The sequence below is a fragment of the Petromyzon marinus genome, chromosome 24 (assembly GCF_048934315.1).
Source record: "Petromyzon marinus isolate PM22_M1 ecotype Great Lakes invasive population chromosome 24, UKy_Petmar_22M1.pri1.0, whole genome shotgun sequence".
Taxonomy (NCBI): Eukaryota; Metazoa; Chordata; class Hyperoartia; order Petromyzontiformes; family Petromyzontidae; genus Petromyzon; species Petromyzon marinus.
This window is the reverse complement of record NC_133690.1, coordinates 16,378,432-16,396,854: the sequence shown is the minus strand read 5'-3', so window position 1 is coordinate 16,396,854 and position 18,423 is coordinate 16,378,432. Positions and strand designations below refer to the sequence as shown.

Genomic DNA, 18,423 nt, shown 5'->3' with positions numbered 1-18,423 from the left:
CCACTACACTACAATGCGTTACGCTTCCACATGCGCGGGTCACGTGCATGATTTGACGTCACAGCTCACTTGCCGTGCAAAAAAGAAATGCATTAAAGAGCTCCCCCCCTAAAAAAACAAAAGTGTATTTTTATAATGTTTGCATGGTGTACAGTCTGGAAAGTACCCACATGGCAAATTTCAAGTTTGTTGCATGTCGGGAAGTACGCGACACATTTTGAACAGACACACATAATCACAACTTTGCCTTTTATATATATGGAGATAACACAACAATCACCCGCGTCGTTTTGGAGAATGATTATCTTGTGTTCCGTGTGATACAAAATGAGAGCGACGAGGTCGTGGATTTTGTGCGAGGAAGTGAAAGGAGAGGGGTGAGGTAGGAGAGTGCATGAAGTGAAGTAGAGCGTGATGAGAGGGGAGAGAGGTAGGAGAGTGCATGGGGGGAGGCGAGGGTCGAGTGAGATGCGAGGGGATAGGAGGCTGCTTGGAGGGGAGTTGCGTGAGATGGGTGCGGAAGAGGTAGGCAGCGGAAAGTCCATGGAGGATCTTGAAGATCAGAATATGTATTGAGACTGGAGGAGTCCGATGAGATATGAAGCTCATTTTCACAGATCGTCCAGTAGGGGCAGGTCATAGAGTTATAACAACCAGTACAACAACACGATAGGAATGCAAAGTATCGGAAAAGTAAAGAAATCGTTAAAAAAATATACAAAAAAAAACTAAGTTTATTTTACCAGGTAAGGCTACTGAGCTGTTAGCTTCTTTTTCAGAAGCGACCTGGCCACAAACGATAGCTCAACGAAGTGGCCCATCGCGTGGACATTTATAGCAGCAAAATAATCTGAACGCAGGTTTTTTTTTAATCGATCGGGGATTGGATTTCTTTTCTCAACACAGCTGCTGAGCACAGTGCCCAGAGAGACCCAAAACGTCCAGTGGCCAGCGAAGAACAGCACCACGGTGGCTTGGAGATGTTAACTTCCTCGCCTGGTATACAGGAGGTTGTGGGTTCCATCCCAACCCTGACGCCTGCTGCTGCTATATATTTAGATTTTGCACGTCTCACCCAGTCGTTGTGTGGATGTTTCTCCGTGTCCTCCGTTTTTTTTCCCTCTACGATTAGAAACTTGCATTTAAAGATTATTTTGCTGCTATAAATTTCCACTCGATAAGCCACTTCGGCGAGCCATCGTTTGTGGCCAGGTCGCTTCTGAAAAAGAGCTACACATATAGCTCATTGCAGCTTCGTAAAAATAAAAATAGCTTCTCGTTTCAATAGCTTAGCGGAACAGATAAGCGCCTGCACTTGTTCCTGAATCGAGCGAGGTGACTTGCAAGAGCTTTGTAGCGATCGGAGTATCGGTGCGACGGTGCCGCCGCTGTCGCCGCCGTTGTGATTTCCGCGGCGTGACGTTCCCTGCGTCCCACCCCCCCACGTGCTCGCAGATCGACGGGCACGCCAAGGACGACCTGAAGGAGGGCCTCCGCCTGTACGGCAGCGAGGGCAACGTGGGCCTCACCAACGCGTGGAACATCGTGCAGACCGACGTGCGTGGCCGCGCGACGCGCTCGCACACCTCCATGTCCGCTTGACGTGTGCATCGCGTGTCCTTGACGTGTGCTTGGTGTGTGCTGACCCCGTTGTCATGTACTTCACGTGTTGATCTCACTCTTGCACGTAGCGTCTTGAGCACACTGCTGTGAGTGATCTGGGGACACTTGAACCCACCTCTGTGTGTGTGAATTGCCAACTATTGACCCCACCTCTGTGTGTGTGTGAATTGCCGAATCGTGGCTGCAGTTCCACTGCTGTGGGGTCGTGAACCACACCGACTGGTTCTTGGCGTTTGGAGACAAGCGCGTGCCGGACTCGTGCTGCATGGAGTACAGCGTGGACTGCGGGCGTGACAAACCCAACACCTGGTGGCCCTCGGTGAGCGGAGCTGTGGGTGCCGCGGTGGGGAGATGTTAACTACCTCGCCTGGTATGCAGGAAGTCGTGGGTTCGATCCCGACCTCGACGCCTGTATATTTGGAATTTGCATGTTCTCCCTGCGGTCACGTGGATTTTTCTCCGAGACTTCAGGGTTTTCCCTCCACATTTAGAAACACGCGTTTGGATGCCATACATTTCCACAGAATAGGCCACTTCATTAGGCTATCATTTGTGATAGCCAGGTCGCTTCTGAAAAAGAGCTACATAGCTCAGCGGGCCTTACTTGGTTAAAATAAAAAAAACATTGTTACATATTCTTGGTTCTTTCGGTAAAGTCACGCAGAACGGAAACAACAAAAGAACTAAAATACAAAATAACAAAATTCTCACGGCGAGGTTTTCTTGTTGTGGTTTTCAACAAAGGTTTTTCAGGTTTTCTTGCTGTGGTTTTCACGCCTGATGGTGATTGCTTGTGTTGCAGTCGAAACGTCGTGATAATTTTATTGTTTTATATTTTTATTATTTTGTTGTTTCCCTCCTGCGTGACTTTACCGAAAGAACCAAGAATATGAATCCCTGCAGTCACGAAAGCTTTAGATCAAAATTCATTGTTAAATAGTTAACTTTATTCTGACCTCCTGGATCTTGTCCTGAAGATGGTTGGCGCAGCTTTGAGCAAAAGGTCGCGTGTGTGCCGTACATTTCTACACTGAGCTTACCCAGCGACCTCACAACAATAATAATTGGCGCTTGTTAAACGCTTTGCACGCATGGCGAATTTTTTTTTTACTCTTCGGCCGCGTGAAGAGGTGAGGGGGCGGGATGGTCTTATGCAAACACAGATTTTGGCGAGATTGTTTACGTGGCCCTCACCCGTAAATCTTCCACGAATTGTCCTTAACTTTGGCTGCGAAATCCCGATGTTAAAATAGCAATGCTGTACGTAATAGCACGGTGGATTATGATATGGTCGACCCTCGATTATTTGGGGGTAATACAACAAGACAGGCGATGAAACACATTGCACATCAAATGAGAGGACGCTGCCGCTGCGGTGTTGCGGTCAGCGCTCTGGACTTTGCAACATTTGTGCGATCCGCCGACCCTCATGCAGAGGTCGCCGGTTCGACCTCCCACGCCTTTGTCGACCCAGCGGCATAAATGAGCTCGCCGCAGTTTGTCGATCGGCAGGTAGCAGTGAGGTGAGGTGGAGTGTGAGTGCCGTCACGTCTGCCAAGACGTCTGGCCTGCGTGGGCAAGTAGGCCAAAACACCTTTGGGATGGTACCGGTCCTGAGCTTGCTCCTTGCCGGATGTTGTACGTGTGTATGTTAAACTTCTTTCGTACCATATGTAGCCAACCGTGGTAATCAGCAGTGGCCAGAGAAAGCACTTTCAGGGCTGAATCTTTCCAATGGTATTTACCCTACCTTCTTCTATTCAATATACATTGATAAAAAAATATTTTATAAAGAGTTATAGCCAAGCCCCGAGGCACGAGTTCCTTAAGCTTTAACCATTTCCCCATAGGCATTTCATTTTCTTCCCATAGACATGAATTCATTGTCTTAAACTTTTTTCATTTTGTCTCAAAGCAAATACAGTACAACATTATTACTTTCATCTGTCTTTCCCGTGTGAAATGTTGACACGTATTAAACGATCTCACTCTCCTTACGCTCGTTCACGTTACTTAGTTCCGTGGCGGCAATCACTCGCCACGACGCCGGTGCCAGGCCATGTGCACTTTGAGGCCAATTGAAGTGTCAAAGGCACGCTGACAGGAGCTCACGGGTCAGACTGACTGAGATGACTGGCAGGATGCACCGCCTGTGCCCCCCTACTGTGCCAACTCGCTGCGTTTTAGCTGCCCAGCGCTCCGCACCACAGCCTGCAGCACACATCATGCACAGCGGCCGCTCCATCTAAGTCCTCTACAGGCTGAAACCTCTGCTTAGCTTACGAGATTTGACGCATTCTGGGTGATTTGGCCAAAGGCAAAATGCCACCTTTTCCTCGTTATTACTCAAGATGCGGCTAGTGCTGCCGCACTTGCTGATGATGGTGGTAATGATGTTGGCAATGGTGTTGATGGGAAGGGCTTGGTATATTTTTTTATTGTGTAGGAGGGGGGGGGTGAGGATATTTTCAGGAGCCCAGCCCTGAACAGCTCCAGCTCACCTTACGCGCAGGTGCTTCTGGGAATGATTGATGACGTTCCGTGTAAAAACACAGAGCCGCGTGTGTTCTACAAACCCGCGATTAACGCGTGGAGAGTGCGCCATCGTCTGGCCCGGCTGAGATTTGCAATGGCCCCCACAACAACAACCGCCACTCGCCACCAAGTGGCGGTGACGTCACCACGGCGCTTGTGCCAGGCTATGTGCACGTTAACATGACCTCAATACCCCGATCCTGTTACATCCATAGGTCAAGCCCTGAACAGTGCCAACCTTATTTACAGACCAAATCAGACCTCATTGGTCATCCCTGTGCCGTTATAAATCTCAGCATTCATCCTACAAAGTCCCATCACAAGGCAGAAACCCAAACAAATAGACAAACATGTGTGTTTTCCCGCATTGAAACGGCTGTATGCCGTATGGGCCTGAAAACTCAATGTCCCTGTACAAGAATACGGGGTAATAAATCGTGTGGGTTGACGGGTTTGCACATCTCAGAAGCCAATCAGACGATTCAGCCTGGTAACCATGTGATTCACAACAACAGAAAACCCGAAAACTATTTTTTATATCTACCAGGTAAGGTCCACTGAGCTGTTAAGCTCTTTTTTTAGAAGCGACCTGGCCTCGAATGATAACTGAACGAAGTGGCTTATGATCACGTGTAAATGTATTGCAGCCAAATACTCTAAAACACGTGATGTTGATTCAACATGTGGAGGACTCGCGACCACAGGGAGAGAGACACACAAACTCCAAATATACAGGCGTCAGGGTTGCGATCAAACTCACAACCTCCTGTATACCAGGTGATGCTTGGGCAGCTTTGAGTGTCACCCCCTCGTATCTGGGTGTGGGTTTTCTCCGGGCACTCTGGTTCCCTTGCACATAAAGCCGACCATCCATCGATGGAATTGACCAACACATATCCCAGCATAGCCAGGACCCTCCAATATTCAGTGTGGCAATTTATTGACAACGGGCTGTAAATATAATTGTTTTGAGTACGTTCATAATGGATGCGTTCAAAAGTTGTTGTCAACAATTTCTCTGCTTTCGCAAATGAACCGCCGCGTTGTGACGATCAAAATTGCCGTCCCGTGTCCCGCCTGTCCCCTCTAGGGCTGCTACGACAAGGTGGAAGCGTGGATTGAGGAGAACTTGATGGTGTTGGGAGTCTTCATCCTGTGCATCTCACTCATACAGGTAATCACTCATACAGGTGTAATGGGTTCAATTGAGTCGCAGACGTAGACTTGGAGGCAACACATTTATTCAGTTCCAACACACGGGGTAACTTTCCCCTTAACAGAATAACAACCCATGATGGTGGCCACCAGGCTAGCCACACTAGGTGGTGACCACCAGGCTAACTACACTAGTTACCACGTGACTGGTGTAGCTAGCCTGGTGGTGACCACCAGGATAACTACACTAGTTACCACGTGACTAGTGTAGCTAGCCAGGTGGTGACCACCAGGCTAACTACACTAGTTACCACGTGACTGGTGTAGCTAGCCAGGTGGTGACCACCAGGCTAACTATACTAGTTACCACGTGACTGGTGTAGCTAGCCAGGTGGTGACCACCAGGCTAGCTACACTAGTTACCACGTGACTGGTGTAGCTAGCCTGGTGGTGACCACCAGGCTAATTACACTAGTTACCACGTGACTGGTGTAGCTAGGCAGGTGGTGACCACCAGGCTAACTACACTAGTCACTACGTAACTGTTACTATGGACCGGGACCAACAGCTTTGGCCCAGGTCCACGTGTTGGAAACTCGTTGAACGGAGAACGTAGACGAAGGGTTTCTTCAGGATGAGCAACAACAACCCTGGTCCCTCTCGGGACCCGGCTGATATTCTCTGTGGCGTGGCCGGCTCCACCCTTGGCCACGTCCACCTTCCAGAATCCTCGGGAAGGATCTGGGTCCCAATCACGTGACCACCCCTAGCCCCCTCTTGGGGCCCCTCTGTCAACTTTACCGGTCACGTGTCCTCCCGGGTCAAGCAGAGTGCCATGGCCTCACACAACCTCATCCTTCGGCCGGCACCCACACACCCGGTCCTGTAGGGTCGGCACTGCACGCAAAGCGTGGTGCCATCCAGCGCGATCATTCAGCGCTCACCGGGCCCCTCTCTGGCCGGCACTACACCCAGCATGTTGACATCCAGCGATGTCACTACACAGGTAATCAGCGGCCACCTACCCTGGGGGGGTGGAGGGGGGGGCGATTATCTGAACCGGTCCTGGGCCTCTCCTAGGTTGACTCAGCCTCAACTGAGTACCTGGCGCGATGTATAAACATCGCCACTGGGGAGACAAAGGCGGCCGGGCGTGGTGCTGGCCACCCACCCCCTTCGTGTACCGTTCTGGCCTTCATAGGTGCTACTCGCTAACAGCACTTGCCCCACAAGAATATTAAGTCTATACGGGGGATCTTTGTCTTTGTTATCATACAGTGCTGCCGCTCTGCCCTAATATGCTATTGATTCCTCCCGTATATTATATATATAATGTGATGTATATTATATATATTCTGATTCTCATTTTACTTGTAGGCTAGTGGAGCGAAAAAATACACACGAGGTAATAAACACATTTTAAAACATTACAAACGAGATGGTAAAATTTTTTAGAGAATGTCATCGATTCTGGAACCGCGATGACGAATTGTGACAACTGATCAATTCGCAAATGGGAGTGCCTAATTCGAGGTCCACCAGTTGGTGAACTGATCAGTGGTGGAAAAGTACGCTCAAACAAGCGCCAATATCGACATGACGTGGGAAGGCCTTAATCCACGAGTGGATTGACACAGAGGCTCTAAGTTTAGTGAAAGATAAGGTTTTGTTTATTTTTCTGCAACGTCGTCATCATTCATGCAAATTACTTTTCACAATCGCTGAGAAGCCGCAGATAAGCATCAAGGCAGCCAGGCAGTGAGCCACCGCTAACCAGCAATTGCCCGAGCTCTGCAGTCCTCCAAATATTAAGTTGTTTTCGGGCAACACTTTAATCCTCGTACAGAAGTAGATAGATGACTTTAATACTCCTGGCAAGGCAGGGCACCTCTTCGACGCCCACAGGAAGGGAGTTTTGCGCAACATCGATGTGATTCACCAACCCTTAGTGCCTCCGTAGTGCTGCTGGATTACGGGGCGCGTGCGTAGCCAGCGGCGCCCAGCGAACGGGAAATGGGTGTTGCTTGTTGACGAAGAGGTCATTTGATGCGCTGTGCATTCCGGTGTAACCGCTGTTTTTTGTCTTCCAATCCAGATCCTGGGAATGGCCTTCTCCATGTCGATGTTCTGCCAGCTCTACAGACAAAAGAAGAACCACTACGTCTAGCATGGGGAAATCGGTCACTTGGTGCGCAGAGGTGTATTGTCATCATCACCACTTATTTTTCAACTTATTTTGTTGTTGTTGCTAAAGTGTTAATTCATCATTATTATTGTTTTACCAATGCTAATTTTGGGAGAGCCGTTAAGGACCACGTCGGGTTGTGCGAGCTGAGCGTGCGAGGGGTCGAAGGTGAAAGCGCGACGAGGAGGAAGCGGGAGCGACGCGCCGTGTCTGCGGGCACGTCTCGACAGGACGATGGGAAATGACGTGAAGCGTAACGGGCGTGTTTTCACCAGGAACAAAAAAAACTTCGCGTCTTTGAAAAAATGTTTGCCAAAGATGTCTCATTCGTTTAAACAAAAATAAAAACACCACGCAAGTTCAATCCTTCATTTCCTCAACGTTTAAAGCGCATTAAGGGTTGTATTGGTTTTTGACAATTGTGCAGAATGACTAAATGAATTTTGGAGAACACTGGTGCTGTGCTCTAAGGGCCAACACACTGGACTTGCAATCCAGAGGTCCACGGTTTGGTTCGAACTCCTGGCAGTTTATTTTTAAATGGGTACATCACAGTGAGTCAATCGGTAACTCACACGTGGGTGGAGTAAAGCGTGGGTAACTCCCCAACTCTTCCAACACGTCTGACCATGATGGATGAGTAGGCCAAATGCCCTCTTAGTGGGGCTCTCTAAATCTCTCTCGAGTGGAGACCCACCAGCAATGGTGTTAGCAAGCAATTGCAGGGCCGCACTTTTACCACCACCTAACCTACCTTTTTACAAATGCTAATTACCCCTGGGTGACATTATATCTGGGATATTCATGTAACTTAGCGTTCATTTTAGAACTGTGCGTGGAAAATATGCATTACCTGGCCGTGCATAAGGACTTGCAAAGTGGAGAGGACGGCACGCCTACGGAATGATGATCTCGAGTGTGGACTTCGTTTTCTCAAATCATCTTCCGTACTGTAAGTGCAACGGGATTTTTTTTTCTTCTAAACAAATAATAAATAAGTATATACGACCGCGTAAGTTTTCCGCTGTCGTGCCGTGTGGCCTCTCTGACGTCTTTCCGGATGGCACCGCGCGTCATTCGGCACAATGTCCGACGTTTTCGCCCCACGTGCTGGGAGCTTCTTCAGCAACTGAATGTTGGGTGTGATTTAAGAGGGGAAGCTCTGTTCTCTTATCGCGTGATACTACCCAAGATAAAATGCATCGGGGAGCCAAATAGAAAAGTATAAAAATAAGAGTTCCTTGCAAGTTTTGTTGTTGTTCAGATCTTTCCTAATCATATTTACAATCGAGCTTGACAGTTCATTATCGCAGAGTTGAGATACTTTCAGAAAACCCTCCACTGCTCCCTTTTCCCATCTCAGTTGTGGGCCACGTCTGTGACCGGAGGCACCAACAAAGTGGCACTTTGTGGATTCAAAATAAATCCTACGCCTATCAGCTCAAATCCTCCGGATTGCAATGTTATATACACACATATATGTAAAAAAAAAAGATCTGGACGTACAACAAACTAAATTCCCAATTTGCTCAAAAAAATGCTTTACAGTAATTCACGCCGCTCATTTGGATGGGCCGTGATGCTGTGGAGTTATGGCTTCGTGACACGGAGTGAAAGTTATCAGCGTCGTGTTAGCGGTTGGGGGTCTCTGTTGGTGGCATGTGCATCTGTAACGGCTCCTCCGCTCTTCATTGGGTGGTGCAAATCCATTTTTTCGCTGCTAAAGTTGAATATTAACGAAACTTGATTTTTTCCCCCCTTCCTTCTGTGTGTTTTTTCTCCTTCGTTTTTAAACTTGTAACTGCAAAAAAAAAATGTTGGCGAGAATCCATTTGCTCCGTCAATCGTGGAGTTTTTGGAGCTTGCCATTTTCATGGCTTTCACTGTCGAGCGTCCAACTCGTTTGCTGCTCTTAATTTTTTTTTTATACAAAAACAATCAAGCCTAAATTGCGTTCAAATTAAACGCATGGTGCAAAGTGTAGCCGTGGTAAAACAGCCTCTGCGCTGGGTAGGGGGGAGGTAAGTCCTCCCGGGGCATTCGAATCGAGCGCCGAGCGAGGCTCACCGTTGTGTTACTCTCGCGCGCACGCGGATTGAAACGATTCCAGTCACGAAAAAAAATGATATTTTATTACTCACGTTTTGTTTCCCGTTCATCACGCCTTTGGATGGACTGAACCGGTTGGACGCCGTCAGCGTGTTTGGTTTTTCTTATTCTTATTCTGCGTTACGCATTTACGGGAGTCACTTGAGGCGGAGGGTTTTCGTGTTAGGCATATTATCCAGGGAACAGCTACGTAGCAATGCGGTGCGATTTTTTTGTTGTTGAACTTTTAAGGTTTTTTTTCGCTTCGAAAGAATTTTGTTAATTTACAGTAACGGATAATTATTGATCGCTACGTTTCGCTTCGGGCGGTCGCGTCGATCGGTGCGTGGCAATGGAAGCCCTTTAAGTAACATATCCGTATTTGCTCCCGACGTGGTGCCGTAGCGCGGTGGCTTGAACCCCGCTGATCCCCGTTAAAAAAAAGTCGAGGACGTGCGAGTCCTGAGTGAGCGATGGAAATTCCACGTTTCTACGTCAGCGCTGCGTAAGGTGAGAACCCAGTGTTGACTTTCCCACCAGTTGGTATTGAGGTGGACCGCATCTCTGTTCGGGGTTGAGGGAAGGTGTCTTCAGTTGCTCTCGGGCGAGGTGAGGGTCCAGAGAATTTTGGTCTCGTTACAAAGTTTGTTAGCGGGCGGGCGGCCGAGTGGGTGGGTGGGTGGGCGAGCGGTTGGGCGAGCGGGCAGGCATCTGGTGTGGTAAAATAATGCCTTTCACTCCCACGAAGTGTCACTATGCAAAGAGGTGGCATTTACTGACCGACACAACTGCCCCTGAATTCCTTTATAACTCTTCATCCCATCATTTACTACGTAAGCTGGGTTCGAACTCGGAAATTCAAGGTTTCGTGGGATCAATGAGGCATTGACGCTCCCGAAAGTGTGACACACTCAACTCCTCTGCCCGTTGTCAATAAAGTTTTACAAATCTTGTCTCTCGCACACACATAAACACCTGCCAACTTTTACTTTAGAATACAGTGGAACATTTTGATTTTATAATCTGGAGAATGTTTAAAAATAAACATTTCGAGTCTCAAGATCCTTATACAGGAGGGTCGTCCTCGGGGCTTTTCTTGCGAACGATGAAGGGTTTTGTTTGCCCTTCAAAAATAGAACACGCCCGGAGGTATGTTGGGAACCAGCTTGCCACGCTGTTCTCTGCAGACCACCGTGCGGGCGAGACGAGCCATCGGAAAATAATTTACCGAGTGAGCGGCGCGTTGGCTCAGTTTTAACTCCGGTACGAGTCTCCCCCCCCCGCCCCCGTGGACACGGGGAGATCTGTCTGGAGCTCGAACGGCATTGACGAGGACGGGAATTTGCCGCGCAATTTGCTCACCGCGGCTCACGCCACAAGGAAAACGAGGCACGCGTTATCGCGTGCAAAGAGCACGTGGCCCGGTTTGTGGGAATGTTATCCGTTACACAGTTACATTGCCAATAAAAATGAACTTCGATTTTTATTGTGACGTTCAATGCAGACTTAAATACATTTACAAAAAAAATTTGGTAGTGTAGTATGCAAACGCTTATACGGCAAATACTAGTTTTGTAATCGTACGGGCTGATTTCTCCTCCCGCTCCGGCTAACGTGGCGGAATTTGTTTCATGTTATCCGAGGTGCGAGCAAAATCACTGTAGTTTGTTATTGTTTAACTTTTTTTCCCTTGGTTTTGGTCGCTATAAAAAAAACAATCCAACACTTATCAGCACTTTACTTGTTCCGATGTCGCTAGCAATTCAGAAATGCAAAGCGCAACAGCCAAAAAAATATATGTTCTTATAATTTCCCACATTACGCCGTCACCATTCCACACTCTGCTGTAGTCTGTCGACTTTAACAAACTTGTCTACTCTTTCTCCGTGTTCCTTACGGTTTTATTTTATTCTGGGGTTTTTTTGTTTTGTAATAAGTGTCATTAACGTAGTTGTGCTGTACCTTATTGAACGACACAAACTGTGCTGTGTTGTTTTTTGTTGATGTTTTATGCACACCATGCAAGTTGAAAAATAAAGAGCTCACTCCTCTGCGTGTGGCTGTGCGTGAGTATATTTTCTCAGTTTCTTTCGGAAATTATACAATTGCATGAATTGCATTAAAAGTAACCTAAAATAACCGCTAGGATGCTAACCCACATATTAGTTTTGTTTAAAATTGGTCCAATAATCCTTCACGTTATTAAAAAAAAACATCCATTATTTTCACGCCTTGAAATATGGATCGTGAAGATGGAGAAGGATACATGATAATTTTTTCATATTTTTATGGACAAGTTATTGATGTTAAAAATAATACAATCCTTTTTTATGTTAAAAATAAATCCGTTTTTTAAATGAAAAATCCACGGGGGTTTTTTTACTCAAAGAAAAATTGGTAATTTAGTCATCCAATTTTTGTGAATAATGCTTGGATTTATGTAAGAAAATTGATTAGAAATGAAACAATTAGGGTGCTGCGGACACGAGGCTCGGCCAAAGTCTGGGTGCAGTGGGGGCAAGGGCCCCTTGGTGCACGGTGAAAATTTTTGATGTCGATTGTAACCTGAAAAAAGCGACAAACTAACCCATGTCGTTTTTGGTCGAAAATCGATTACAAATATTACCCTTATTTTTTGGATGAAAACCCTTTTCATACAATGTAACGATCCTAAATAAGCTTCAGTCGATATTCATCTCAAATGTTCACGTTAAATGTTTTCAACCTGGTGGAAAAATCGCTGAAATGTTATGTGCCCCAATTGTTGTGTTTAACACCATTCTCAATGCACTGCAGCTTCGCTTTGCTCTTGGTTGCTGCACTGACTTTCAATGAAACCACGAACAGTACACTGAACAATGTCAACAATAACAAAAAAAATCAGTGGAAAATAGTTTTCGTTACTCTGCAAAGTTTAATTCATAGCCGCCAAGAGCATCATTCGTAAATTTCACCAATGGATCAGTTTTGTCCGTAACAGCAAATATACACTTATTACCTCCACGATTAACTTCAGCCAGTCATCTTTTCTTAATGAGCACGTGCATGACAACTCTCACCCTACGGTACAAAAATTCAAACCCACCGGAATGTGCAGCTCTTCTGACCACGCAATATTATATAAATCCATCTGCCCAGGGCTTAATTTAAAATATATATATTTTCTGGAGCTCAGCACCAGACATCTCTGGTTGAAATTAATTCCTCTATTCCCCAATCTCTTCCCAGAAGCAACCGGGGGCACCTGCAATATTAAGCAATGAATGCCTCCACTGGCAATAGCCCTCCTTAGCATCTGTCCCAAACATAAATTGGTGAAATACAACGACACAGGAAGCAAATTTACAAACAACATAACGGAGACACTGAAGGTTAGATAGACTGGAAGTTCTTGGATGTGTTACCGTCAGCCAGCCCTGTCGCACGCCCCATCTACGGTATATACTCGAGGGTATATTCTACACGAGAGTAAATTCAAGTAACGAAAATTGGGTTAGGTCATCACCAATCCATGCTGACCAGAGCGGTGAAGAGTTATCAAACGACAACCACAACCGACAGTGTGGGAGTGCCTTTCATCCAGCAGTGGACTGATATAATAGCTGTAAATTACAAATATGACAATATTAATTATTTTATTGCTCAGTCCTTCGTGAAGGTCACACCAGATGATTGATTTACAAGTCCCCACGCTACAAGGTGTTTGAGGTTAATCAAGAGGCATCTTCCTTAAGGGAGCCTCTTGGTGACATCTACACTGGGGTGGTTCTCCGCTTCGTTTGTGGGTTGTATCCGTGCGTTGTCCGTCGCGATGTCCGACTGTTCACTCGACATGCTGCGTATTTCTTCTGGTTCCTAAGAGAAGACTTTCCGCATGTGTAGCGAACCGTCGGACATTGTACCGAACAACCTGCTGTACAACCCCAAACACGTCAGGAGGGCCTTTTAAGACGACCCCCGAAAACCTACGGATTCATAGGCGCTACACTGATTTTGTTTTTTAAACCCGTGGCAAGAATCTCGGCTGCAAATATCAATACTCGCACTGCACGGTATTAGAAAACCACAACGCTTTGTTTCAAAATACCTCTCAAATTCACGAGCGAGTGAGGACATTGTAAGCAGGTCTCCCATATTTTAAAGTAAAAACTACGTTAAAAAAATCACAAAACTAATGTCCTTACCCACAAGTCTCGTGGTAGACAACGCATGTTAAAAAGGACACGGTCCACAAATTCAGATCGCGAGCACTAAATGCCCCTTGGTGGCACTACGATGTATTTTAGGGCTTTGGCAATTCAGTTGCCGAAGACGATCCTCGCGTGACGAGTGAAACGCCGGGAATCGCGTTCAATGCTAAGATACATTGGACAGCTCTGCAGAACAAACGCGAGAAACGACGCAGCAGCAGCAGCAGCAGCACGAAACGACGGCAATTCATCAACACGTCAACACAGCGAAACAAATGTATGTGTGCATTCATATTACTTTGTGTTGAGGTACACTGAACTTAACAAGCAGCAATCAACCGTGAAAAAGCTATCTTTGAGAAAAACCTTAAACTGCTGTGGGCAAAGTTCACACTTGAGAGCGTTCGTGTCAAGATGCTGCCGATAGCGAGCAGCGTAATTTTTTGCATAGCAAATACACATTCTAAAGTGCAGGAGTTCTCAAACGCCAGTCACTAGCAACGCACCGCAATGCACACGCACGCACACCAGCGCGTGCACCGCTTTTTGCAGAGGCTCGCGGTTCAAATCCAGCGGCTGCCCTAGTTATCAACGCCGGTGTGGGCAATAACCGTGGTGAGACCACGCGCCATCCACTTCACAGCGGAGGTTAAAGATCCCCGTGACAGCGTGATTCGCGAAAGTGGGCCGGTCCGGTGCCACCGTCAAGGTCCAAATTTCGAAAATCGATCCGCAAAAGGACTCGATCGGGATTATATATAATCGTTCCCACGGGAAGACGAATGCCCCAGGTCCCTCTTGCAAAGAAGACGGACTTTATCTTGGTCTCTTAAGTTATTACCTGGTGGTACATTGATAACGTTGATCTTTCCAAGTTCAACCAATCGCCTCTGTTCAAATACAAACTAAGTGGTCACATGCTGCGCACAACCGATGATTGTGAAACACGTGCCATAACACTGGATAATTCGTAAAAAAAAACATATAGAGGCAGAATTCCTTTCTGTGTCTCCGCATAAATTAAATGCATTGCCCTTTGAACCCATGGCCTTCCCAGTCCACTTATTATCCAGTAGCATGCGTTTCAGCACGGAAACTCTGAACCAGCTTCGACTTTGCGTGTCAGCAGCAGATTCAGGATTGTAAAAAAAAAAGTTTACCGTGGTGTCAGACGTTATTGGCAAGAGCACTCCGTCTAAACGATGCGTTCCTGCAACAACAATAAAAATGTAACTACATTGTATACAAACTCATTGCTATTTCGGAAGCATTGTTGGCGAAATCAGACGTGCAAGCAGGATTCTGCCCATGCCTTTGCCAGTTAACTTGCGCCACATTCACACGCACACATAATCAAGATGTCCATCTGGATTTAAATTATCACTCGACTGTCGCATAGGGATACTGTCTAGCAAGAATGAGCAGCGTGCAGCATGTCTGTCAGCGGGGGGGGGGGGGGGGGTGATGTTGTTGCTGTGTGTGATCCCAATTGAGTAATTTGCAGGTACCTTTTCAGCAGTTACATTGTCAGTTTTTTGTTTATGGGAGGAAAGAGGAAACTCATGTATAAGAGGGGGACAAAATAAAAAAAAAACTTCTCCACACAGAAAAGCACCTGGGAAATCGAACCCAGTTATTTGTTGCTGTGAGGCACAAGTGTTACCGCTGCGCCAACCACCAAGACTCGTGAACATGGTAAGGCAGACAAGCGGTGGACCGTGATTAGATGAGTTTGAGAAACCCTGTTGTGTATATATATACTGCATTTAAATATGTACAAACTCAGTTGAAATCACCCCCCCCCAAGCCACCGGCAATTTATCGGTAGGCCGAGAGGGGGTGGAGCGTCGTGAATCTTTGCACGCCTAGTATGCGTGTAACACCATTTCACGTGCAATTGTCTTCGAATGCTATTGCTAATCACATAAACATACGAAACGAGGTGCATTAAATACGAAGCAGGTGACCAGTTTAAGCAGGAACGCACAAACGAGTGATTCCCTACAGATCATTGCTCGACATTGTACGCAAAAATAATTGCCTCCAGCGTTATATTTCATTTTTGTTCCCTTCTGCATGTCACTCCTTATGCATCACAAACATTTCCCAAAGGCACTCAGGTCAAAACAGTCTTAACGGCAGGCCACGTGCAGTGGGCAAGAGTGTGGGTACACCGGCCTCTTCCTAGAAGACGCTTGGTCAGCATGGTGTAGTTAGACCCAAACATCACCCTCGAGATAGATGACGCGGACCGATACGCGCACGGACGGATGGACGTGCGTACGCTCGTACACGCAGACACGCAGCGGGAGAGACGCACGTGCACGCAAGACCCCACACCGCATACAGGCAAGAGACGCAGGCCACGCGGGTAGCGGTAGGTCGCGTGTGCTGGGCGGGATGTGCGCGCACGCCCACCTCCTTCCAAGATGTCGGGTCAGTGTGGAAGAGTAGACCAAAACACCCTCTAGCGTGGCTCTTCCGCCAAGCAGTGGCGTGTGCAAGAAATTGCGGGGATGTATCTTTACCTTTACCCGCTTCGGTAAAAAGCACATTTTTTTCAAATTGTGGTGCCGTTAAAAGAGAGGCAACGCGTTTCGGATGTGGCCGCGTTCAATCGTTCCTTGCTAACAAGTAGAGCGAACGGATCGCGTTAAAAGCACACGCGCGCGCAAACGGCCACTCTTGTTCACATGTGGCCGTTGGATTGGCCCTCGGTCAGCCCGAACTTCCGAAGCCGTGGACGGGCGTGTTTCGAGTTTGTGTCCGTGTCCAAGTGCGACCGACTCCTGTCCCGTTGCGTCGAGTCACCGTGCCCCTCTCGTCGCGCCCGCCACTTTAAGCTGATCTCGCTGCACACACAAAAGCACGAACAGCACCACCACACGAACACGCTCGGTCAGCAATACAGCACCACCACACGAACATCATATTAACTGTTGGTCAAAGTAAGCGCGCTTGGGCAGGCTACGTCGCGAGAAGTCAGTGATCGACAAGCGAGGTATTGGAAGCCTAGGTAAGGAAGACTTTCGAGATTGCGTCCACCATGGAGATGGAGCGATGAAATCAGCTCTCGCGCAGGAACTAGACAGATCGTTCCAACCCGAGACCGCGTTGGCTTGGGGAGACCTTCATCCAACAGTTGATAGATCACAGTTGACAAAGATGGATGGAAGCAAGAGATCACATTTAAAGACACACAAAGCCTTCAGCAAAAATTTTTACGTCTAAATTTCTATCGTCAATTCAATATCCCTTGCAATGTCATCTAATCTCCTCATCTCATCAAGATTTGTATAGCGCTTTAATCCAAGGCCCTTCATAACAATTCTAAAAATGGTAAATATGATCAAAGTGGTTGAGATAAAGAGTGGGGGTTATTAAAAGTGGTGGTGTAGTTATGGTGAAAGTCGGGAGAACAGGAGGGAGATGTTAAGGAGGGGTTGTGATCGGGGTTGGGGTATGCCTGGTCAGGGGCGGAGCCAGGGGGGGTGACAGGGGTGACATTCTGCGTATAAGTGTGCGACACTCGGTCTGGCGGACTCCGTGCAACTGCATTGTCAGAGCGTGTCGCCAACCGATGGCGTCTAGTTCAACAGCCTGACTCTCTAATCATTCTTTAAATTAAAATTTGTTGAATGTCACCCCGGCCTGAAATCCTGGCTCCGCCCCTGTGCCTGGTCATAGCTGGGGGGGCAGGGAGTAGCAGTAGGGGTAGTGATAGGGGTAGTAATACGGATTGGGGTAGTAATACGGATTGGGGTAGTAATAGGGGTTGGGATAGTGATCGTGGTTGGGGTAGGGCTGGTCGTAGCTGGGGGGCGGGGGAGGTAGCAGGAGCGGTAGAGATAGAGGCAGTAATAGGGGTTGGGGTAATCGTAGCTGGTAGGGCAGGGGCAGGGAGTTGTAGTAGCAGGATGGGCTCGGAAGAGTGGGGGGGGGAATAACGGTGCGAGCTCACCGGATGAAGAACCTCCACACGGTCCACGCGAGGACGCCGGTCGCGCCCAGCAGCCAGCACTGCGCCACGTGGAAGGGGAACGGGCGCGACACCGTCCCGGGGTCGTACTTGATGACGATGAGGAACTCCGTCATCGTCACCGCCGCCGTGATCCACGCCTGCTGCCCCAGCTTACGGCTCAGCTTCCTGCCGACGACTGAGGTGTTAGTCGGGCAATCGGTCGGTTAAACTATTTAACCCCTTTCCCATGCGAATGACGATTCCGTTCAGATAACGTACGTGCACGTCATTGAAACGGAATTGGAAGAAAAACTTTTTTAATGTAACTTTATTGGTATCGAGGCTCCCCACGAGGGCATGCGGGAGGGCGTGCGGTACAGTTTGGCGCCAGCTACCGTACAGTGCAGTCGTGTCGCTACAGCTCTCTGCAGTGAGTACAATGTTTTTAAAAACCAGGGCGCTACGCCTCTCTAAATAAAATTAACGCTGAACCGCTTGCGCGTTCCGAGATTCAGCGGTGAACGAGACACCCACTCCGTAACTTGCAGACGTCTCGGAACGGGAAAGGATTAAGCACCCACGCAAAAAATAAACTCATCAGAATGTGAAACTAGCTGGTCACAAGCCTACTCGATAAATAGATTTTAAAAACCAAAAAATTATTGCAGAGCATCGATGAGATGAAT

At 47.6% G+C, this 18,423-nt stretch overlaps 2 protein-coding genes across 10 annotated transcripts in view; one reads left to right on the top strand and one right to left on the bottom strand.

The window, feature by feature from the left end:
• Positions 1 to 11,639, top strand: part of LOC116945621 (tetraspanin-4-like) — a 212,436-nt gene extending 200,797 nt beyond the window's left edge. For all 6 annotated transcript variants that reach the window (XM_032960111.2, XM_076069456.1, XM_076069455.1 and 3 more), the window contains 4 exons: positions 1,456 to 1,557; positions 1,811 to 1,942; positions 5,249 to 5,332; positions 7,409 to 11,639. In XM_032960111.2, coding sequence (XP_032816002.1) covers positions 1,456 to 1,557; positions 1,811 to 1,942; positions 5,249 to 5,332; positions 7,409 to 7,480 — 390 coding nt within the window. In that variant the 3' untranslated portion in view covers positions 7,481 to 11,639. The remainder of the gene's footprint in view (positions 1 to 1,455; positions 1,558 to 1,810; positions 1,943 to 5,248; positions 5,333 to 7,408) is intronic.
• An 841-nt stretch (positions 11,640 to 12,480) lies between these two features.
• The window catches only part of LOC116945620 (phosphatidylserine synthase 2-like), a 38,260-nt gene continuing 32,317 nt past the window's right edge, over positions 12,481 to 18,423 (bottom strand). For all 4 annotated transcript variants that reach the window (XM_032960108.2, XM_076069452.1, XM_076069454.1 and 1 more), the window contains 2 exons: positions 17,738 to 17,923; positions 12,481 to 16,628 (listed from right to left, as the gene is read on the bottom strand). In XM_032960108.2, coding sequence (XP_032815999.2) covers positions 16,466 to 16,628; positions 17,738 to 17,923 — 349 coding nt within the window. In that variant the 3' untranslated portion in view covers positions 12,481 to 16,465. The remainder of the gene's footprint in view (positions 16,629 to 17,737; positions 17,924 to 18,423) is intronic.